This window comes from Anabrus simplex, chromosome 1, assembly GCF_040414725.1.
Source record: "Anabrus simplex isolate iqAnaSimp1 chromosome 1, ASM4041472v1, whole genome shotgun sequence".
Classification (NCBI taxonomy): Eukaryota; Metazoa; Arthropoda; class Insecta; order Orthoptera; family Tettigoniidae; genus Anabrus; species Anabrus simplex.
In genome coordinates this window covers 889322022-889343282 of record NC_090265.1, presented here as the reverse complement: position 1 = coordinate 889343282, position 21261 = coordinate 889322022, and the positions used below count along the sequence as shown (strand labels likewise).

Here is a 21261-nt window from a genome sequence, read left to right as displayed (position 1 = left end):
TGTTTATTGCTTTTCTTATTTTATAGTTTTCATATAATTTATCCTGTTATATTTAAATTAGGTGGCCACTCTAATACTAATCTCAGAGTAAATCAGTGTTTTGAATATGTAAATTGGGAGTTTTCTGGGGGAATATTTTGCATTCGCAAGGTCGTAACTTATCACTGTAAATAGTCAAAAAATTTTTTGTTGTATTCAACAGCTGAAATGAAATGTAGGTTAGACCAACAACAAAACCAGTTTTACAAAGTTAAAGTTTTAGAAAGGTAATTCAACCTTCTTCAAATTGTTTGAATTGAATAAAGGAACACTCAAGTGCTTAATTAAAATATGTTGGGATTGTTTTGTCATTCAGTGAAATTCGACACCGTGATTTCAATAGTCGACGTACACACACTTGTGAAGGTGTGGACTGAAAGTTTACTTAAATGACGGCGTGGAATTGGTTTTCGGTTGCTTTATTGAGTGTCAAATATATTTATATAAATTAATGAATTTAATCATTAAGGTTCTAAAGTGTTAATTATGTGTTGCAACGAGAGTGAATTAAACCTACAAAAAATTTATTTTTGCTTATCTTTGCCGATGATCGCATCCTTATCTCTTCCATTCATTTTATGCCTGTTAGATTTAAGTTGGTTGTAATTTGTAACCGCGGATGCACCGTGGCCATGAGAGGCTCGTGCTCATATCTCGGAAAGGAAGGGTAGCGGTTGACCTCACTATGTCATAAGGGCATTTGTCATCTCATGTGTTCGGATTAGTCATTTAATCCAAATGAGGCGGCAATTGTCACTAGACAGAAAAGGTCCCTTGACTGTTTAATTTCTGTGGCGCGTGGTCCCATGAGCTATGGGGGTTAATGGGAAAGGTCCCAGTATGTATGTATGTATGTAACAGTGTGTTTATCATCTCGTAAGTCAAGTCACTTTGGAGAAGTAGGTTTAAAATGTGAAAGAAGCAATCCAATCATAACAATTGTTTTACTCATCAACGTAACTAATAAATCATAGTCCTACTATGCGTTAATAAAAACGTGGAGACAACGAACATAAGAAATTAAACATTATGAAAATAAAATGCCGGTAACAGGGAAGTTGGCGGAATAGGCGATGATAATTCAAATGAAAGTAATGATTAGTTTTACTGTGTGGTGGGCCTACTGCTCAACTGACAGAGAAATGTCTGGCAATAAGTTCTTTCTTGTTCTTTTGTACTAATATTGCACAACACGATAAATAAAACTGTGTGACCAACCAACCCTTACACCTCTGAGGCGTCGGGTATGAAACGAGATGAATCTTTGTAGCGAGTTTTTGCAACTGGATGCCCTTCCCGACGCCAACCTTACCGGAGGAGTTAATGAGATGAAATGAATAGCGTGATATAGGAATAAATAAAGCCAAATGATTATATTTACAGTATATGCAGGCCTAAAAATAGTGTTCACCATTTATTGTTATCTTTAATTTTTTAATGCTGAAATACTGCTTACCAACGAAGGTAGCCAGTAAGACACAGAATACAATAATAAACTGGTTAAAGAATAGTGTCGGTAGATTTAGTGTAGCGTAAATGGACTTTTGCAACCAAATTCTGGCACCTTAGCAACTCCAAAAACCATCAAAAGTAGTTAGTGGGACATAAAAATAATAACATTATTTTTTAAGAATAGTGTAGAACACACACATGTACAATTTACAGTTCTTTATAACCAAAAGTCATATGTTCACTGAAAGAAATTGGAGGCAATCAATCAATCAATCAATCAATCAATCAATCAATCAATCCTGATCTGCATTTAGGGCAGTCACCCAGGTGGCAGATTCTCTATCTGCTGTTTTCCTAGCCTTTTCCTAAATTATTTCAAAGAAATTGGAATCTTATTGAACGTCTCCCTTGGTAAGTTATTCCAATCCCTAACTCTCCTTCCTATAAATGAATATTTGCCCCAGTTTGTCCTCTTGAATTCCAACTTTATCTTCATATTGTGATCTTTCCTACTTTTACAAACACCACTCAAACTTATTCGTCTACTAATATCAATCCACGCCAACTCTCCGCTGACAGCTCAGAACATACCACTTAGTCGAGCAGCTCTTCTTTCTCTCAATTCTTCCCAACCCAAACTTTGCAACATTTTTGTTTGCTACTCTTTTGTCGGAAATCACCCAGAACAAATCGAGCTGCTTTTCTTTGGATTTTTTCCAGTTCTTGAATCAGGTAATGCTGGTGAGGGTCCCATACACTGGAACCATACTCTAGTTGGGGTCTTACCAGAGACTTATATGCCCTCTCCTCTACATCCTTACTACAACCCCTAAACACCCTCATAACCATGTGTAGAGATCTGTACCCTTTATTTACAATCCCATTTATGTGATTACCCCAATTAAGATCTTTCCTTAGATTAACACCTAGATACTTACAATGATCCCCAAAAGGAAATTTCACCCTATCAACGCAGTAATTAAAACTGAGAGGACTTTTCCTATTTGTGAAACTCACAACCTGACTTTTAACCCCGTTTATCAACATACCATTGCCTGCTGTCCATCTCACAACATTTTTGAGGTCACGCTGCAGTTGCTCACAATCTTGTAACTTATTTATCACTCTATAGAGAATAACATCATCCGCAAAAAGCCTTACCTCCGATTCTACTCCTTTACTCATATCATTTATATATATAAGAAAACATAAAGGTCCAATAATACTGCCTTGAGGAACTCCCCTCTTAATTATTACAGGGTCAGATAAAGCTTCAGCTACTCCAATTCTCTGAGATTTATTTTCTAGAAATATAATAATAATAATAATAATAATAATAATAATAATAATAATAATAATAATAATAATAATAATAATAATGTTATTTGTTTAACGTCCCACTAACTACTTTTTAAGGTCTTCGGAGACGCCGAGGTGCCGGAATTTAGTCCCGCAGGAGTTCTTTTACGTGCCAGTAAATCTACCGACACGGGGCTGTCGTATTTGAGCACCTTCAAATACCACCGGACTGAGCCAGGATCGAACCTGCCAAGTTGGGGTTAGAAGGCCAGCGCCTTAACCGTCTGAGCCACTCAGCCCGGCTTCTAGAAATATAGCAACCCATTCAGTCACTCTTTTGTCTAGTCCAATTGCACTCATTTTTGCCAGTAGTCTCACATGATCCACCCTATCAAATGCTTTAGACAGGTCAATCGCGATACAGTCCATTTGACCTCCAGAATCCAAGATATCTGCTATATCTTGCTGGAATCCTACAAGTTGAGCTTCAGTGGAATAACCTTTCCTAAAACCAAATTGCCTTCTATCAAACCAGTTATTAATTTCACAGACATGTCTAATATAATCAGAAAGAATGCCTTCCCAAAGCTTACATACAATGCACGTCAAACTTATTGGCCTGTAATTTTCAGCTTTATGTCTATCACCCTTTCCTTTATACACAGGGCTTACTATAGCAACTCTCCATTCATCTGGTATAGCTCCTCCGACCAAACAATCAAATAAGTACTTCAGATATGGTACTATATCCCAACCCATTGTCTTTAGTATATCACCAGAAATCTGATCAAATCCAGCTGCTTTTCTAGTTTTCAACTTTTGTATCTTATTGTAAATGTCGTTATCATATGTAAACTTTAATACTTCTTTGGCCTTAGTCTCCTCCTCTATCTGGACATTATCCTTGTAAGCAACTATCTTTACATACTGCTGACTGAATACTTCTGCCTTTTGAAGATCCTCACATAGACACTCCCCTTGTTCATTAATTATTCCTGGAATGTCCTCCTTGGAACATGTTTCTGCCTTAAAATACCTATACATACCCTTCCTTTTTCTCTAAAATTTGTATGACTGCCAATTATGCTTGCCATCATGTTATCCTTAGCTGCCTTCTTTGCTAGATTCAATTTTCTGGTAAGTTCCTTCAATTTCTCCTTACTTCCACAGCCTTACCCTTTGTGGTTATAAAGGAACATACAGGGAGTAGAATACACGAGGAAATATGGTAGTTTGAGAAGAAGTCTCTCCCTTTATACCGTATCATAGGCTGCAGATAGGGCAAGGAAAACAAGGGACATTCTTCTTTACAGACTGGAATACATCTTCTAGATAAGATGTAAATTCAAGAATCTGGTCACTACAATCTCATTTGGGATGGAATCCAGCCTGTGCAACAGGGGTACGATGGTTCAAAGTTGGAGCAATTGTGTCGGGTATTAGTCTTTCTAGGTGACGCAAAGTAGTGCTATCAGCCTGTAGCTCTTAGATTTGGATTTATCCTTTGTTTTAATGGAACATTGAGGGAAGCTGATGCTATTACATTAAGAACAACACCTTTAGCCTTAGTGTACTACAGCTGAGTTTTAAGCAGGAGCAGGGCTGAAGAGCTCAGATGAACATAACCAAATAATGCAAAGTGCATCCAGTGTACTCCTGCCAACTCCAGCCCAGTGATTACCAATACTGAGCAATATTGAACCACCTCTCTATAGAAGGCAACAAGCCCATGTTCATTTATGGTCCAGAGTATTTAACAACAGGGATCTCTCCAGTCATCAAGACAAGAAAAGCTTTCTTCAAGATTAAAGTCTCACAGATCTGTCTGGAAAACAATCAAGGTACCAACATCCAGTGACTTCAGAATCAACAAAGCCTGGAGAGAAGAGTAGACAAGGTCACCTCCCAGCAGCATACTAAACATCAAAAACTCTACAATCAAACCACCTTACCCTACCTAGACTACGCTAAACAGATTTTTACAAGTTGCTTTATGTCATACCGACACACGACTTATGCGACGATGGGACAGGAAAGGGCTACGGACGAGAAGGTAGCAGTCGCGACCTTAATTAAGGTACAGCCCCAGCATTTGCCTGGTGTGAAAATGGGAAACCACGGAAAACCATCTTCAGGGCCGTTGACAGTGGGTTTCGAACCCACTATCTCCTAATACTGGATACTGGCCACATTTAAGCGACTGCAGCTATCAAGGTTGGTAAAGCTGAATAGAATTCACTGTGATGTAGGAAAATCTGCCTCCGCCGTACATAAATGGGGCTGAACAGATTTTTCTCGGCGTGACTGCAGGGCTGCTTCACAAATCAGGTGCGTATGATCTAAACTGTAGTCAACATCCAGCTAGTTATGCGGGTCAAACTGGACACAACTTTGTTCGATATAAAGAACACATTCATGCCTCAAGATAAAATAAAATTTCTGCTATGAGTTCTCACATAACAGATTCTGACCACTCCATTTCCATACAACAATATCTACAGATTCTTCGTTTCAGCAACAAATGTAACCTACTTAATACCTTAAGAGAACATTTTAATCAATATAGATCAGAAATGCAACCCAATTTACAACTTAAATTAAGTTTAAAAGGTTGTGAACATGCTTACTGAGGAAATAAATAAATTCCTCATAAGCATAAGTCTCAAAACAAGTCAACACAAACCTGCTCTTCACCTACTAGGTTTAACCCCTCACTCCTTCCCTTCAAGCTTACTTTCATCACACGCGACCTCCACATGCAACATTCAGTCAAGACGAGTCGAGCTGTGCCACAGGTGACAAGTGAAGACGTAGGTAGTCAGACGGGCCTCTAATTCTTTAGTTAAGTCTCTTCAACCCTGGCCTATTTTCAACTTTGCTTATAGATCTTCATTTCCATTTTAGGACCACCTCTTCAACTCTTGGCACAACCTTTTAGTGCATTCAAATCAAAAATTCTGACTGTTCATTACCCTGCAGCAAGACTAAACGAAACAAGTCATACTGGTCTATTATGTTTGATACATGAAGTTTGTCCAATAGGTAGACTTCCAACGGAACTTTTGTGTGCTACTGACGCTTATACCAGCATTTTCAGCTTAATAGGCCGTGCCATTAACATGGACTGATTATTTTAATATTTCCCATGACATTTCTTTAAACCTATCGTATATTTTACATTGACGCATTAAGCATTCCGAATCATATTTTAATTCTTACTATGTTTTCCACGACTATCTTATTTTTACTTTATCTTGTAAACATTCAGCTGAACATGTCAACAGTTATGGACGAAACATGTTCCGATAATTATTAATGTTGACTTGATTAAAAACGTAATATCAGTATTGTGAAGGTGGAGTCTTTGATTGAGAATCTTACAGGAATATACTCTCGACAATATGGGCTTTACGATGTTCATTTCATGCAACTTAAGAGTGATGATAACCTTGGAGTTAACCTCAGCAGACATTGTGAAGTTCAAATATGGTCCCATTACCTCTTCTGTTGAACGCAGTTTCAGTCAATATACTGTAAACCTGTACTCAAGAGAAAAAAGAAGATTCACTTTCCACCAATTAAAATAACATTTCGTAATCAAAGTTTTGATAACAGACAATAAAAGTTTGTGTGTTCTTCGAAGTTCATATTAAAATGGGAAGTGCACATCATGTTTCATGTAGGCCTACACTATGTTTAGCTTCATTGAACTTTAATATTAAATGGAAATGATTGTCATTTTAGGTCCATATATAACTCCATATTTCAATAAAAATAATATATATGAGCATATATTAATGATATATACATCCGTTCTCTGGTAATAAGAATACCAGTATGATATTTGCCCAGAGTATATTGTACATGGACTTAAAATTGATGTAAACTGGGGCAAAACTGCAAAGCTTAAAAATGAAACCAGACAAATGAAGTATACAACCTTAAGTAATGTTATATTTGCAGTATTAAAGGTACTATATAGTAATTTTCACACAGAAAGAGTTTTCAGTGGTGTTAGGCCTATATTAAGCTCCTCTACACTGGAATCGCTTATGGTTCAGAAGATGTCATCACAGAGGGGAAATATGCTTCAAGGAAACCTACACTGCTGCTGGGTGCAAAACAAGCCACAAAGAACATTTTATCACAGAACTAACAGGCAAATAGCAAACTGTATTGTGTAACATGATATACTTTACAATAGAGTGCTGTCGGGAAGGGCAAATGGAATGACATTATCAAAAGGGGATGAGAATGCTTTGAATTTGATTGAATTGTTTTTCTGCAGGGGCTGTGAGTTAATTGTTGGATTACTAATAATCCACTTCAAAGGTTGGCACCTCTGGAGAACTGATACCAATTGCAGATTTTTTTTTACATGTCTTAATGACACTCATTATTTGACACTGAAAATATAAGAAAAAACAAAATTAAGGAGAGTTTATTATATCAGAAACATTTTTATCATTTACAGAAAGTTTGCTGGTAGTTACATCATACAATAAAAAGGGAAATTGAGAATATAAAGGTGGCCTATTTATTTTTGCCAGTGATTAGATATGGAAATAACACACACAAAAATCATTATAGAGCTAACGAAGAAATCATGGGAATATTTTGGTAATAATCTGCAACGGCTTCATCAAGTAACAGGGAAGCCTTTCAAGGCTGTAATAAAGAATCTTGAAAATGGAGGGGGAATGAATAGCATTTTGGATGAATCATACGAACTTCTTGTATGATCACAGGGCATTACAAGACAGATGGAAGGAATATTTTGAAAATCTTCTCAACGTAACAGGAAATCTTTCTGCTGAAGCCTCGGACAATTTACTTTATACTTGATAGCAGTGAAATTATGCTTGAGAAGTGGAAAGAATGATTAATAAACTATTGTCATAAGTAGAGTTAGGAAGTTTATGACCTAAACAAGTACAAAATATGCAAGCAAATATATTCTACAAACTAAATAAACATGACTTTAAAAAAAAAAAAAAAAAAAAAAAAAAAAAAAAAAAAAAAAAAAAAAAGTGAAGTATGACTTAAGCATTTTAGGGATAGAAGTATCAGAGTATTACTAACATTAACACGTTGTGTGCTATGTGACGCCATATGGTGTCACGCTGGTCTTCAAATTTGAGATGGCGTGACGCCATATGGCGGCACACAGGTCTTGAAATCAGAGTTGGTGTGACACCATATGGCGGCACAGCAGGGTTTTGGACGATGCGCAGCAGAAAATCAGCTGCGACATCTATGCGCGTAAAACTGGTACTACGTGAAGTGCAAACAAACTACAGGGACTATTCCGGCTATGTATTGCTACTATATGCCACCATATGGCGCCACAGTATTCTTCAAAAACTACTGACTGGCCCGTGATCATTCTTACAAGTGAAAGCGCACTAGGCATTGTTTTCTTTCCTCATTTACGTGCGAATTATCATTCGATTTGTATAGCTGTGCAAAAATATGAAGAAATGGAAGATATTCTTGGTAGAAATGGTGACTTGCCAAGAAGAGAATTAGTGAATTGGATGTTTGTGAATTACTTATGGATTCTGATGGAGAGAAAGATGTAAGTGTTGATGACAGTGAATATAACACTAGTAAGTGATGTGGAAGACAGTGGCGATACTGATAGGTGGGGACGATGCTGGTGCAAATGGTGTACACAATCATGTGAACAATGATGACTGAGGTTCTTGTGTAGGGATACAGAAAGTTATTCCATTTACAAGCCAGGAGCATCTAAATCTTCAGATTAATACTTCTTCAGACACAGAAGCACGCACATCAAGAATTATGAATCGGTCTACAACTAACCCTCAAAAAGAATAAAGAGCAGACCCATGGCCACATGACCCTTTTAGTTGCCTTCTACGACAGGCAGGAATTACCTGTGGATTTATTCAACCCTTGCCATCCACAGGTGGTCCAACAGATGGTACCAAACCACAATCCGTGCCCGCGCCTAGGTCGCCACTTTTCAGTTGCCTCTTACGACAGGCAGGGTATACCGGGAGTGTATTCTTCATCATCTGCGTCCCCCACCCACAGAGGATAACAATCTGTAATGTAATATAAGGACTTGTTTTGCATTTCGGTAGGTTTTCGTAAATATTGTGTTAGTTTGAGTTATCACATAAATTTGACATAACTGAAATTTGTGTTTTACATTCTATATAAAACATCAAAAAATTATGTGACACCATATGGCGTCACACATGACCTTGGTATGATGAGAAAGTTTACTTAGTACATCATATTAATATATCCCAAGATTATATAAACAGCCTACAAGACGTATAATTGCTGTGGCACCAGCGGAATGCTATTGAAATTCATGCCTGGCACCAGTGGAATAGTGTGCTACAATCGGCTTGGCACGCAACGTGTTAAAATTGCAAAAAAGTGATAAGCGATAATACATGTCACATTTAATCATGCAAACTAACAGAGCTACAGTAGGTAAGTTAAAACTTTATACATTAATTAATTAATTAATTAATTCAGAAACCACAGGCCCAAGTGCAGTTCTCACTCTGTTTTTTGTAATTAAAAAAAGCAAAATATTAGCATTCTTTTTAGTACTGTGTTGGCATATGTTCGTACAGCAACTCTTCTTTTGAGAACCATGTCTTCTAAACCTACTACCTATCTGTTTCGGGAAAAGAAAGAAAAACACATCTATTACAATATTTTGAAATCCTGTGTTTGAAACACGACGCAGATAACATATACCCCATTAAAAACTATGCCTCAATTTAAAAAAAAAAATGGTCAAAATATAATCAATAATGGCCTTGTATCACTCAAATGATCAAAATATGACCAAAGTAATAAAAATGGTCAAAGCATGCATTTATATGCAAGATAAAACTGCTTTAAATGGGGCAGGGATCCATATTCCAGTTATTTTTCAGATTCCAGGTAAAATGATCTCAGGAAAGAAACATGACTTTTCCTTAACATAAAAGTCATAAGGTATGGTAGTAGAAATAGACAAAATTAGACCTGAGATGGTGAAATACAGGGAAGGCAGGGATGAAATGGCTTCATAGGGTAGGCCTAACTGCACATATCCATAACCAAGGGAACAGGAAGGACTGCAGCAGAGGAATTTCACTGATCAGTATACCGGGCAAGATATACTCAGACATTTTAGAAAGGAGGGTGTAAGCAGTGCTAAAGAGCAAGTTGAATGAAAACCAGCTTTGTTTCTCACCAGAGAATGGGTGTCAGGACCAGATTTTCAAGCATGTGTCAAGTATAACTGAAAAATGCTATGACAGGAATAGGCATTTATGTTTTGTAGAAGATCAGGAGAAGGCATGTAACAGAGAACCAAGGGAAAAGATGTTACCTGTACTGAGGGATTATGGGATTAGTTGTAAGTTATTACAGGCAAATAAGGCATTCATGTTGACAACTGGGCTGCAGTGAGTATTGATGGTACAGTACGTTCTCTGTTCAAGGAACTTACAGGGATTAGACAAGGCTGTAAACTTTCACCTTTCTTGATTAAAATATACATGGATCATTTGCTTAAAGGTATAAAATGGCAGGAGGGATTCCGTAAGGTGAAAACGTAGTAAGCAGTCTGGACTATGCCGATAACTTAAATCTTAATAGCAGACTGTGCTGAAAGCCTGCAATCTAATATCTTGGAACATTAAAAAAAAATGGTGCACTGACTATGACATGAAAAACAGCATTTCCAAGGCTAAGGTGAAATCAGGAGGGAAGAAACCCAGGTTGGGAATACACAACTCGAACAAGTATATCATTTCAAGTATTTAGGATGTATATTCTCCCAGGATGGTAGTATAGTAAGCGAAATTGATATATGGTGCTGCAAAGTTAATGCAGTGAGCTCACAGCTGCAATCTACAGCATTCTGTATGAAAGAAGTCAGCTCCTGGACAAAACTATCTATACATAGGTCTTTTTTCAGACTGACAGCTGGATGGACTCAGAATATCTCATTCATTAAGTTTTTAAGTCATAGACATGAAAGTGGCAAGAATGATTACTGGTACCAACAGGCGAGAACAAAAGCACGAAGGTATTTGGAATAAGGGGTTAAAGACTTAGTTGGGAATACAATTTTCTTTACAATGCACCAGCACAGATTGGTATTATGGCGACGATGTGATAATACCAATAAAAATGGTCCATTATTGGGCATCATAAATTTTCCAGCTAACTCATTCCTGGTTGCCAGCGTTTCGCCCCAAACTGCAAACTTAGCATACAGGGGCGAAACGCTGGCAACCAGGAATGAGTTAGCTGGAAAATTAATAATGTCCAATAATGGACCATTTATATGGCTATTATAAATGTACTCATTTGGGAAAAAAATATTTCAGGTTCCCTATGGGAATCAACATCTATATCAGACGATGGGATAGGAAAGGCCTAGGAGTTGGAAAGAAGCGACCATAGCCTTAATTAAGGTACAGCCTCAGGATTTGCCTAGTGTGAAAATGGGAAACCACAGAAAACCATCTTCAGGGCTGTCGGCAGTGTGGTTCAAAGCCACTATTTCCCAAATGCAACCTGATAGCTACGTGACACAAACCACACAGCTACTTACTCGGTTTAGTTGGGAATAAACTCGATGGATGAAGCTGGAAGCATAAACCAGCTTTGGTGGTGGCTCATGTGAGGGGAATGGAGAAGAACCAGGATAATAATGGACTCAGCCATGGAGGGTAAGAGAAGTAGAGGAAGACAAAAGCGATGACGATGATGATGATGATGATGATGATGATGATGATGATAAGAGCTGCAGAATTAAATGAGGCCACAGAGCTAGTTACAAATAGAGAAATGTGAAGATGCTCAGTTAATTCACAGAGGCTTGCAGAGCGAACATCGAAAGAAATAACAGTCCATAATGAAGATGTATACTGTATATGCAGCTGTTGTTATTATACTGTGTAATACCTTTCAGGTTTCAGTCTTTATGTGTCTGTTAATGAAGAGGATTCGGTATTCATAACACCAATCAAAGTTTATAAAAAGTAATTCCTCAGACAATTAAGGGTCCATGCTATAAATGCTAGCTGGATAAAATCACCTTGGAATACGTGCAGAATACAACAACAAAGGATACCTATTTACAATTTTAATATTTTGAAGAAATAGTGAAGTTAAGGAGAGTAGTCCTTACCTCAGGTTATTTTATGATAATCAGTGAAAAGGCAGGAGGAAGAAGACAGATACTATGAATTACATCATTTATAAAATCAAGTATTTGAACCTCAAACTGAATGATCTGCAAAGTAAAAACTATTCTGATGTTTTCCTTATTATAATCATGTTTTAGTTACAATGTAGTACCTACCACACCTGGAAAAATCCTGACTAATCCATTTGCAGCTGCTACAGCCTTGGATTTGCCACCATTAAGACAGTCTTCATACGTGAAGAGGCTTTGACGAACAGGGTTCGAATAAGACACTCGCCCACTGTCCACCAAAGTAATGTTGCGAACACCCCAACCCTGGACACAAATTGATGAAACATACTTGTACAAGACATTTTTAGATAAGCCATGTTTATAGGCTAGTGGTTCATAAACTGTTCATATTTATAGCACTTTAATATCTACAGCAAGATGTTCAGCAAATGGATACATCTCCCACTTAGCCAACCATCAGGTAAAGACATATAAAATCTACCATATACATAAATTGCCAAGACTTCTAGTGGGAATATGGGTAATGTTGGTGGTTTTAAGAGTACTAATGAACTTGGGTAAAAAACTAAATAGATTAAGAAATTTGTATATGTTCTCTAATTCATAACTGTAACTGCTCAAAATAAGGGGATTTGGAATTTCATAATACCAACAGCAAAACTATCAAGGAGCTCATAACCAAAATCTACCTTGAAATTTTGCTACAATCTTCTAGGTCCTATAGGAAGCTGACTCACTGAAAATTAGCAGAATTTTAACTGGACGATTCCAAAGACGAACCTTGAATATGTCTCATGAAAGCAGTGAGTTAGAAGAAGTTGGATATCCGTGAACAGTTCCAGGTACTCAAATGAGTAGTGGGGCACACGTCTGACCGCAGCATGTGTGCATGTGTTTCACCAGTAATCAGGGCTGCCCAAAAACATCTCATCCAGTAATACTACAATGTTTCTCAGGATTCTGATTTCAGAACATCCAATTAAAACTCCCAGCTAATTTTTCATAAGTGAACATGCTACAGGGAATTAGATTTTAGTAAGATTTCAAGGTAGGTGTCCATGTGAGGTCACTGATAGTTCCCTTTTAAGAATAATACTGAAAGAAAAAAAGAAAGAAAGAAAGAAAGAATAAAGAAAATTATGAACTTTCCAACAAGTTAATACTGTAAAAAAAAAAAAAAAAAAAAAAAACCTACTAGTTTACTGTCCTGAAATTTTACCTAACATATAGAAAATATAGAATACAAGTATGTTCCAGTGTAACTTCTCAGGAACACTGCTACAAATCAGTGGCTCCCAGACTGTGGTACACACATCATTGGGGGTACATGAGCTGTTAAAGGTGATATAAATACACTGGAGAGAAAAACAAACATGGTTTCTTCAATGCTGATGTCCATTACATAGTGATGAAAAAATAAATAATGATGGCATTAGTGATCATTCAGCAGTACAGTCATTAGGAAGTGTCCTTAAAATTAACTTCCTCTAAAGCATTACTTTGTCAATTTTATATATTTTTCATCTAAACAGTGGTATGTGGCTGAAGATGATAATATACGAAACATGTACCACTTTTGACCATTAAAAATTGCCTTAAGCAATCATTGTATCGACTAGGTGGAAAATAAATACTTAATTGTGAATAGCTACGCGTCGAAGAAGGTTTTATGTTCCAGTAGTGTAATTATAATAGTTTGAGAGGAATCACATCTAAGGGTTTCACAAGGTGGGATTGATATATCAATGGACAGCTGCACACGTTGGTAATGATGTACCTGTAGAGTGGCAACGTTTTCAACAGTGGTCAATGGAACACGTCCATACTCGTGGACCAGGTCTAGAACAGTCATATAGTAGAAACATGTCAAAATCAGCGTACTGTTAGGGCACCACAGGGCAGACAGTAATGCATCCGCAACAGGGATCAGAGCAAATGCAACACCAGGAGTGTGCACACATACCACTGGGATATGTCTACTTGCTGCAGGACTATAAACACATGTGCCTTTAGCTCGGCTTCCTCTCCTGTCATAACACCTTCAGGCACATCTCCAGTGGTGTCTGGGAAGGATCACCTGAAGTATGGAATAGGATAATCTTATGTTTAGTGATGAAAGCAGGTTCTGCCTTCATGCAAATGCTAACCACTTACATGTGCAATGTTGACCTGGTGACCGTCATCTTCAAGAGTATATTAACCTTCAACATAAAGGCCCAACCCCTGGTATCATGGTGTGGGGTGTAATAAGCTACAATTACCGTTCACCTTTGTGTTCGCGGAGGGTTTGTTGAAGTGCCCCACTACATACAGGACATTTTTGACCCGTCTACTACCATTCCAGCAACAGGAAGATGTACTGGTTCAGTAGGAACATGCTCTTCATGGTGTCCAACTATTGCCCTCGCCAGCATAATCCCCAGACCCCTCCCCCATTGAACATATTAGGGACATGATAGAATGACATGTGATTCAGTCTGTTCGACAAGCTCCTAACCTTGCACAATTGAGACAACAGGCGCAAGAGGCTTGGAACACTGTACCGTAGGATGATATTAATCACCTGTAGAACGTCTACATCTGAGAATACAAGCCTGGAGGGGGGTACACTGCATTTTGATGCGACACTAAGATATTCTATACTTTGCGTTTATTGGTTGTTTTGGTCTGATTGTAATGTCGCCAAGCTATACTACCTCTACGTTGAATTGTGAATAAAGTGACGGTCATGGTCTTGCAATTGGTTTTCTTTTTCCAGTGTAGTTATTACTTAAAAGTTGAATATCAATACTAACAGCTCCTGACATAGGAAGTTCTGAAATTAACTTGTCTAAAGAAACTTCGTTAGCTAACAATGCAATTTGTTTTATAATGATGGGTGACTTACACACGGATTTGCTTCATTGTATTGTGCCATTCCACTATTCCAGCAATTAAGCTCAATCAAATTAAAACGAATACGTTTACTAGCAATGAAGTTAGACACAACGAATAAATTATATAAAATGTCAAGGAAGTTGAGAGTAACGTGAAGTCGGAACGAATAAGATCACAGTGGCAGTGACCAAGACAAAATAGATATTCAAATTGTTAAGACTAAAACTGTATAAAATCACAAACGAAAAGCTAACCCAAGAGAGTGGATGTGTTACGAGTGAGAAGCTATATAAATCATAAAAATTACCATAAACAAAAGAAGAATTTAAGAAAGAAAGGTTATTTACAGCGAATGAATAAGCATACATAAGAATATATAAAAAGAGCAATCAAATACGTGTGAAATATTAAAATATGCAACTGCAATATTAACCGGAATCAACTAGTTAAATTATGTTAAAAGGCTTTGAAAACGTTATGTCACAGCTGATTTCATCAATGTATTTTGTCTTTTCAATCAAGCTTTTGAAGGAAACCATGGCTCGCTAATATGATTTGATGTCGATTATCTGGATGATTCCGAGCTTGACCGACATGGCAGAGATGAACCCAGGTTCCCAATGACATCACGATGAAGGCCAAGCAGAATGACCAGAATCCAGTGCTGCGGAGGATGACCAAATGACATATCATTGCGGAAAGCGACGGAAAAAGATAAGTTTCTTTAATAAAAATTATAACAAGTTAGCACTTTTGTAGTTAAAGCCCACAGTAAAAGATATTTGTTTAGTGTCTTCAGAATGACTTAAATGATATTACATTCTCACGAGTGATTTACTTGTGCCGATGATATAAGGGAATAGGTAGTCTTCTTCAGAAGAGCCTCCATGGCTCAGGCGGCAGCGTGCCAGCCTCTCACTGCTGGGTTCTGTGGTTCAAATCCCGGTCACTCCATCTGAGATTTGTGCTAGACAAAGTGGAGGCGGGACAGGTTTTTCTCCGGGTACTCCGTTTTTCCCTGTCATATTTCATTCCAGCAACACTATCCAATATCATTTCATTTCATCTGTCATTCATTAATCTTTGCCCCAGAGGAGTGCGACAGGCATTTTTAGCCAGCACAATTCCTATCCTCGCCTCTAGATGGGAGCTTCATTCATTCCATTCCCGACCCGGTTGAATGACTGGAAACAGGCTGTGGATTTTCAGTCTTCTTCAGAAATAATACAAACCCCAGTTAGGGAATGTAATAAAGTGATGACAATGTTTCAATGAGAGCAAAGAATCCCAATTAGCCATGTTATACCATATGATATGTACAGGTTATATGTTACCATAATAAATTAGGATATATGTTAGATATGGATATAATGGCAAACTGAAGACATGTGAATGTTATATGAGAAGATATTGATCCGATACTATGAATATTTGAAAATAACGTTATTTTGAGTGTCAGATAAGATATACAGGCGAAATGTATGAAAGAATATGAAGAGATTGAAGATAAAATGGGTTTTAATGAAAATATGTTATTTAATGAGGATGAAGAATGTATTGAAGGAATATGTATTGCTACGACGAAATATGAGATTTGAGTTATTTGAAGAGAAAGGAAAATTGACGCACAGTACGATCATATATGTTCAGTATGCAGTGACAATGTATTATTCGAGAATCCATATCCTATGTTAATGGTGACGTGGTTATACAAACGAAGTGTTATTGTAGATTAAGGTCATGAATAGGAATCCTCATAAGATTGATTAGTTATTCACTTGGATATTTTAACTTGATACTTCTACTTTGAAATCACATTTTCCCAAGATAATGATGGCATACGTAGATTAGCATGGACAATTATTACCATATTGTATAATAAATATACTTAAGAGTAGATATTACATAGTGTCTTCAGAGATGATTTTCCCAAGGCAAGATACTTAGAATAACTCTCACATTAGGTCATTTATTGATATATTCTGGCATATTTGAGAAACTCATTACCTTGTTATATATGTCCAATGATGATCTGTGTTTAAAAATGAATTAATATAAGATAAGATGATGGTTAATACAATAATTTAATCTGAATATACGCAGATTTGTGCTGTCGATTGAGAAACTTATAATTTTCCAGAAGCTTATCTTGAAATGCTACAAAATCAAAATAATATTTTCCGAACAAATCTTGTCCTAAGCAAAATCAACAAAAACTGATGTACAGAATGATCCTTATGATCAATGTAATCAATAATTTCCTATGCCAAGATGCAATATATCATTTTCTTTATGAATATTTAATTAAATGTAACCAATAATTCATTTCAATTATGATAATAGCATGATCAATGCAAATAATATGAGCATAGATGATTATTACTTACCAGAAGAACAAATATTAATTAATTTCCAAATTTATTTTCACAATTATTTTTTTATTTACATAATTATTTCTTGAATAAATGATAATAATTAGGGTTTATGATGTGTTATTTGAAGTTTTCTATTATAACAAAGGTAAAGTTACATTTAAGCTGTTGAATAATCTGTTTTCTTGCAATTTAATGATACGTCAGATGGAAACGTCCATAAATCCTGATGACAGATCTATGTAGCGTATCAGCATTGTCAGGATCCCACGTTAAAAATATTTATGAAGATTGAAATAATGAATGCTGAGATCTGATCGGGATTTCTTTACATCATCTATCCTGGACGAAGGAAGGGGTTTAGTATGTACTACCAATTTACAATTGGTTGTCAAATGTTCAATAAATTACACAAAATCAAAAATTCTCTGTCCTTTTGCTATAAAGATACTAATATATTATGGGTGATGTAGATTGTAATGAGTGGGACTGCGACTGACCATACATTGCATTCTGTTCAAGACTCAAAAGTATGTCAAATAATATGCTCATCATTATTAAATACGAACAAAACAAAAACAAAACAAACCACCTAGGATGGCATTGGCACCATATTTTCAATAGGGTAAATAATTTTTTGGTAATAAACAATAATTGTTCGTAATATTTTTCTTAAGGAACTACCTAAATTAGGCATTAAGGATGTGGACATGAGTTTAAATAATAACCAGGAAGTTGATAAATTTATAAATGCGACTTAACTTCCACAGGGGAATGTTCAAGAGAAAACTGAGAAACTGTGCAGTCATCTGGACATTAGGTCTAAGATATTAATATCTACCTTTACAACGAACATTTAAACCAAAATTTTCAAGCCTAATTCAATAACCTAAGGACTGGCACATACCATAAGGATCCTTGCAACAGCACATCCCAGTGTACCAGCACCAAGTAAAAGACACTTGGTGTCCCTCACAATCTCCAAATTGAGGTCAGGCACCAATCGCCACTTCATCAGTTTCAAATTCAGATCTACTGATGCCTCAGCCAACCTATCAGAAAATATTACAATTCAATGAAACTAGCAAAAATCAGTAAACAGAGAACTAGATGTAGTTCATGACAACACTTACCTCTTTGGATCCATGGACAAACTGAGATTAACAGATCTGGGGCCATATTTTCCACTTGAATTCCGCTCCCAGCCAATCCACTTGAGAGAAGAAGAATCATTAAGTGACACAGATCCAAGAATCACTTCCATCAATAAACTGCTGTCTGTATGCCACTCACGAGAACGTGACAGTACAAGGCGTAGGCTGATCAGTTGTAGATGAAGTCCAATCAAGTGGGAACTGCATAATTAATAAGAAAATAACAATACTAAGTTGAATTCAAATCAGCTACCAATTGGGAAGAAGCACAAAAATTCCAACATGATGCAGATTTTTCTTCAAACTAGAAATTCACTGGCAGAAAAAAATATCCCAACACCAAGAAGGGGTTGTGCTAGGTTAACGAATGTTGGAAGGCGTGTTTATACATCTGAAAGATGATGATTCAAATTTCCTGGCACTAGTAGCGGCCCTTTGACGTCGCACATCAGGTTTGCTTTAAATACAGGCTCTACTGTGTGAGAGTGTTAGTTATCTGTGAGATTAGACGGAGTAATTGTGAGTGGGTCAAGAATGCCTTTACGACAACGAAGAGGCCAGTATCAACAGCTCACTGCGATTGAACGAGGCTGTATAATAGGGCGTATATAGACAAGAAAGATGTTCCACCTATCAATACTTTATTTATTATAAACAGAATCACAACAGTACTGGTTTCAGCCTCTTATGGCCATCATCAGCTGGTATATTACAATATTGTAGCCATTAGACATTGGTGTATGTCACAAGATGTTTTGATTAGAGCATCCGGATGTCTAATGGGGTTAAAGATAAAATGTGTTGTGATAATGTTTTGTCTGTGACTGATGTGACAGTGAAATGTTACAGTAAGCTAAAACATAATGAACACATTAAACATATTAAAATACATGAAACATAGTATAAAACACTTGATAAGTTTAAAAACACTAAAATGAAAGGTACATATTTGTTAAAACACTTGTTAAAATTTGAGAGTTCTCGTTCTGTGGAGTTCCTTCTTCAAGCTTTGTGATTCTTGCACCTCCTTATCTACGGTGCATAAAATGCTCTTTGAAAATGTTCTATTTGATTAACATATGTCATGTCTATTCGTGGTGAAAACCCTTGTTGAAAAATTTTCAGGTACTGTTGTGGTTCAACTGTTGATATATTTTTTTGGTGAATTTTGAGGCAGACTGTAAAGTCTTGAGTTATTAAATTTGGTTAAAAGGAGTTGTTGGTAGCGACCTCTCTAGTGTCTGTATTCGTGTTGTGGATATGTTAATCAAATAGAACATTTTCAAAGATCATTTTATGCAATGTAGATCACAAGGAAGCTTGAAGAAGGAACTCCACAGAGCAAGAAATCTCAAATTTTAACAAGTGATTTAACATATATGTACCTCACATTTTAGTGTGTTTAAACTTATCAAGTGTTTTATACTATGTTTAATGTATTTTAATATGTTTAATGTGTTCATTATGTTTTATAAGTGTTAGCTTACTGTAGCATTTCACTGCCACATCAGTCACAGACAAAACATTATCACAACACATTTTATCTTTAACCTCATTAGACATCCGGATACTCTAATCATAACATCTTGTGACATACACCAATGTCTAATGGCTACAATATTATAACATACCAGCTGATGATGGCCATAAGAGGCCGACACCAGTACTGATGTGATTCTGTTTATAATAAATAAAGTATTGATAGGTGGAACATCTTTCTTGTCCACATACGTGCATCCAATCAATACGGAAATGAAACTTATAAATAATGATGTATAATAGGGCTACGAAAACGCGGATTTCCCTTCCATGCTATTGCAGAACGACTTGGCAGGAATGTTTCCACTGTGCATGCATGCTGGCAGCAGTGGTCACGAGAAGGTTCACTCACAAGAAGACCGGGTTCCGGACATCCCTGAGGCACCACTGAGAGGGAGGACACTTTCCCTCAAAGCATTGATATCTAGTCAATATACGAATTTTTCATCTAAACAGCGTTATGTGGCTGAAGATGTTAATAATATATGAAACATGTACCACCTTTAACCAATAAGTTGCCTTAAGCAACTAATGTATTGACAAGGTGGAAATAAGAATGTACTTAGTTGTGAATCTGTTAAAGTGCGATACCGACCATGAAGCTGATTTTATGTTGGTTAGGAGGCGGCCAGGTGAGCGCCTGCATTCCACCTGACTGCGGTGCCAACACACTGGACCTACATCAAGAGTTCTGGTCTGCAGAGCAATTTCCTATGACAGCAGGAGCACTCTCGAGGTTATCCCACGCACCCTGACTGCAGCTTTGTACGTCTTGCCTGGTGATTCGACTTGTGCTACCTTTCATGAACAGCATTCCCACGTGTGTAATCCAACAGGACAATGTACGCCCCCACGCCACTGTTGTAACCCAACGTGCTCTACAGTGTGTTGACATGTTGCTTTGGCCTGCTCGATCCCCCGATCTGGCCTCAATCGAGCACGTATGGAACATCATTGGATGACAACTCCAGCTTCATCTACAACCGGCATTAACCGTCCCTTCTTGACTGACCAAGTGCAACAGACATGGAACTCCATCCCACAAGCTGATATTCAGCACCTGTACGACACAAAGCATGCACGTTTGCATGTGTGCATTCAACAGTCAGGTGATTACACCAGTTATTAAGCTGTCAATAAACCTGCATTATAAGATTTAACATTTTGGTAATAAATAACTAAGCAATAAGAAACAAGTCCTAATCCATCTCAGCCAGTATGGCACACTTGCAATGGCTTTTCTCGCGCAAATATTAACTTGTAGTCTTGTACCTTTAATCAATTAAATATGTTACCTCGAGAAATATATTGCCAAATTTTC

At 37.0% G+C, this 21261-nt stretch overlaps 1 protein-coding gene across 6 annotated transcripts in view; it reads right to left on the bottom strand.

The window, feature by feature from the left end:
• Atg7 (Autophagy-related 7) overlaps nucleotides 1-21261 on the bottom strand; it is a 200105-nt gene that overhangs the window by 134633 nt on the left and 44211 nt on the right. For all 6 annotated transcript variants that reach the window (XR_011017572.1, XM_068225281.1, XM_068225280.1 and 3 more), the window contains 3 exons: nucleotides 18381-18602; nucleotides 18155-18299; nucleotides 12143-12301 (listed from right to left, as the gene is read on the bottom strand). Coding sequence is in view for 5 of the 6 variants with exons in the window: in XM_068225281.1 (XP_068081382.1) it covers nucleotides 12143-12301; nucleotides 18155-18299; nucleotides 18381-18602 (526 nt within the window). In the remaining variant the exon portion in view is untranslated. The remainder of the gene's footprint in view (nucleotides 1-12142; nucleotides 12302-18154; nucleotides 18300-18380; nucleotides 18603-21261) is intronic.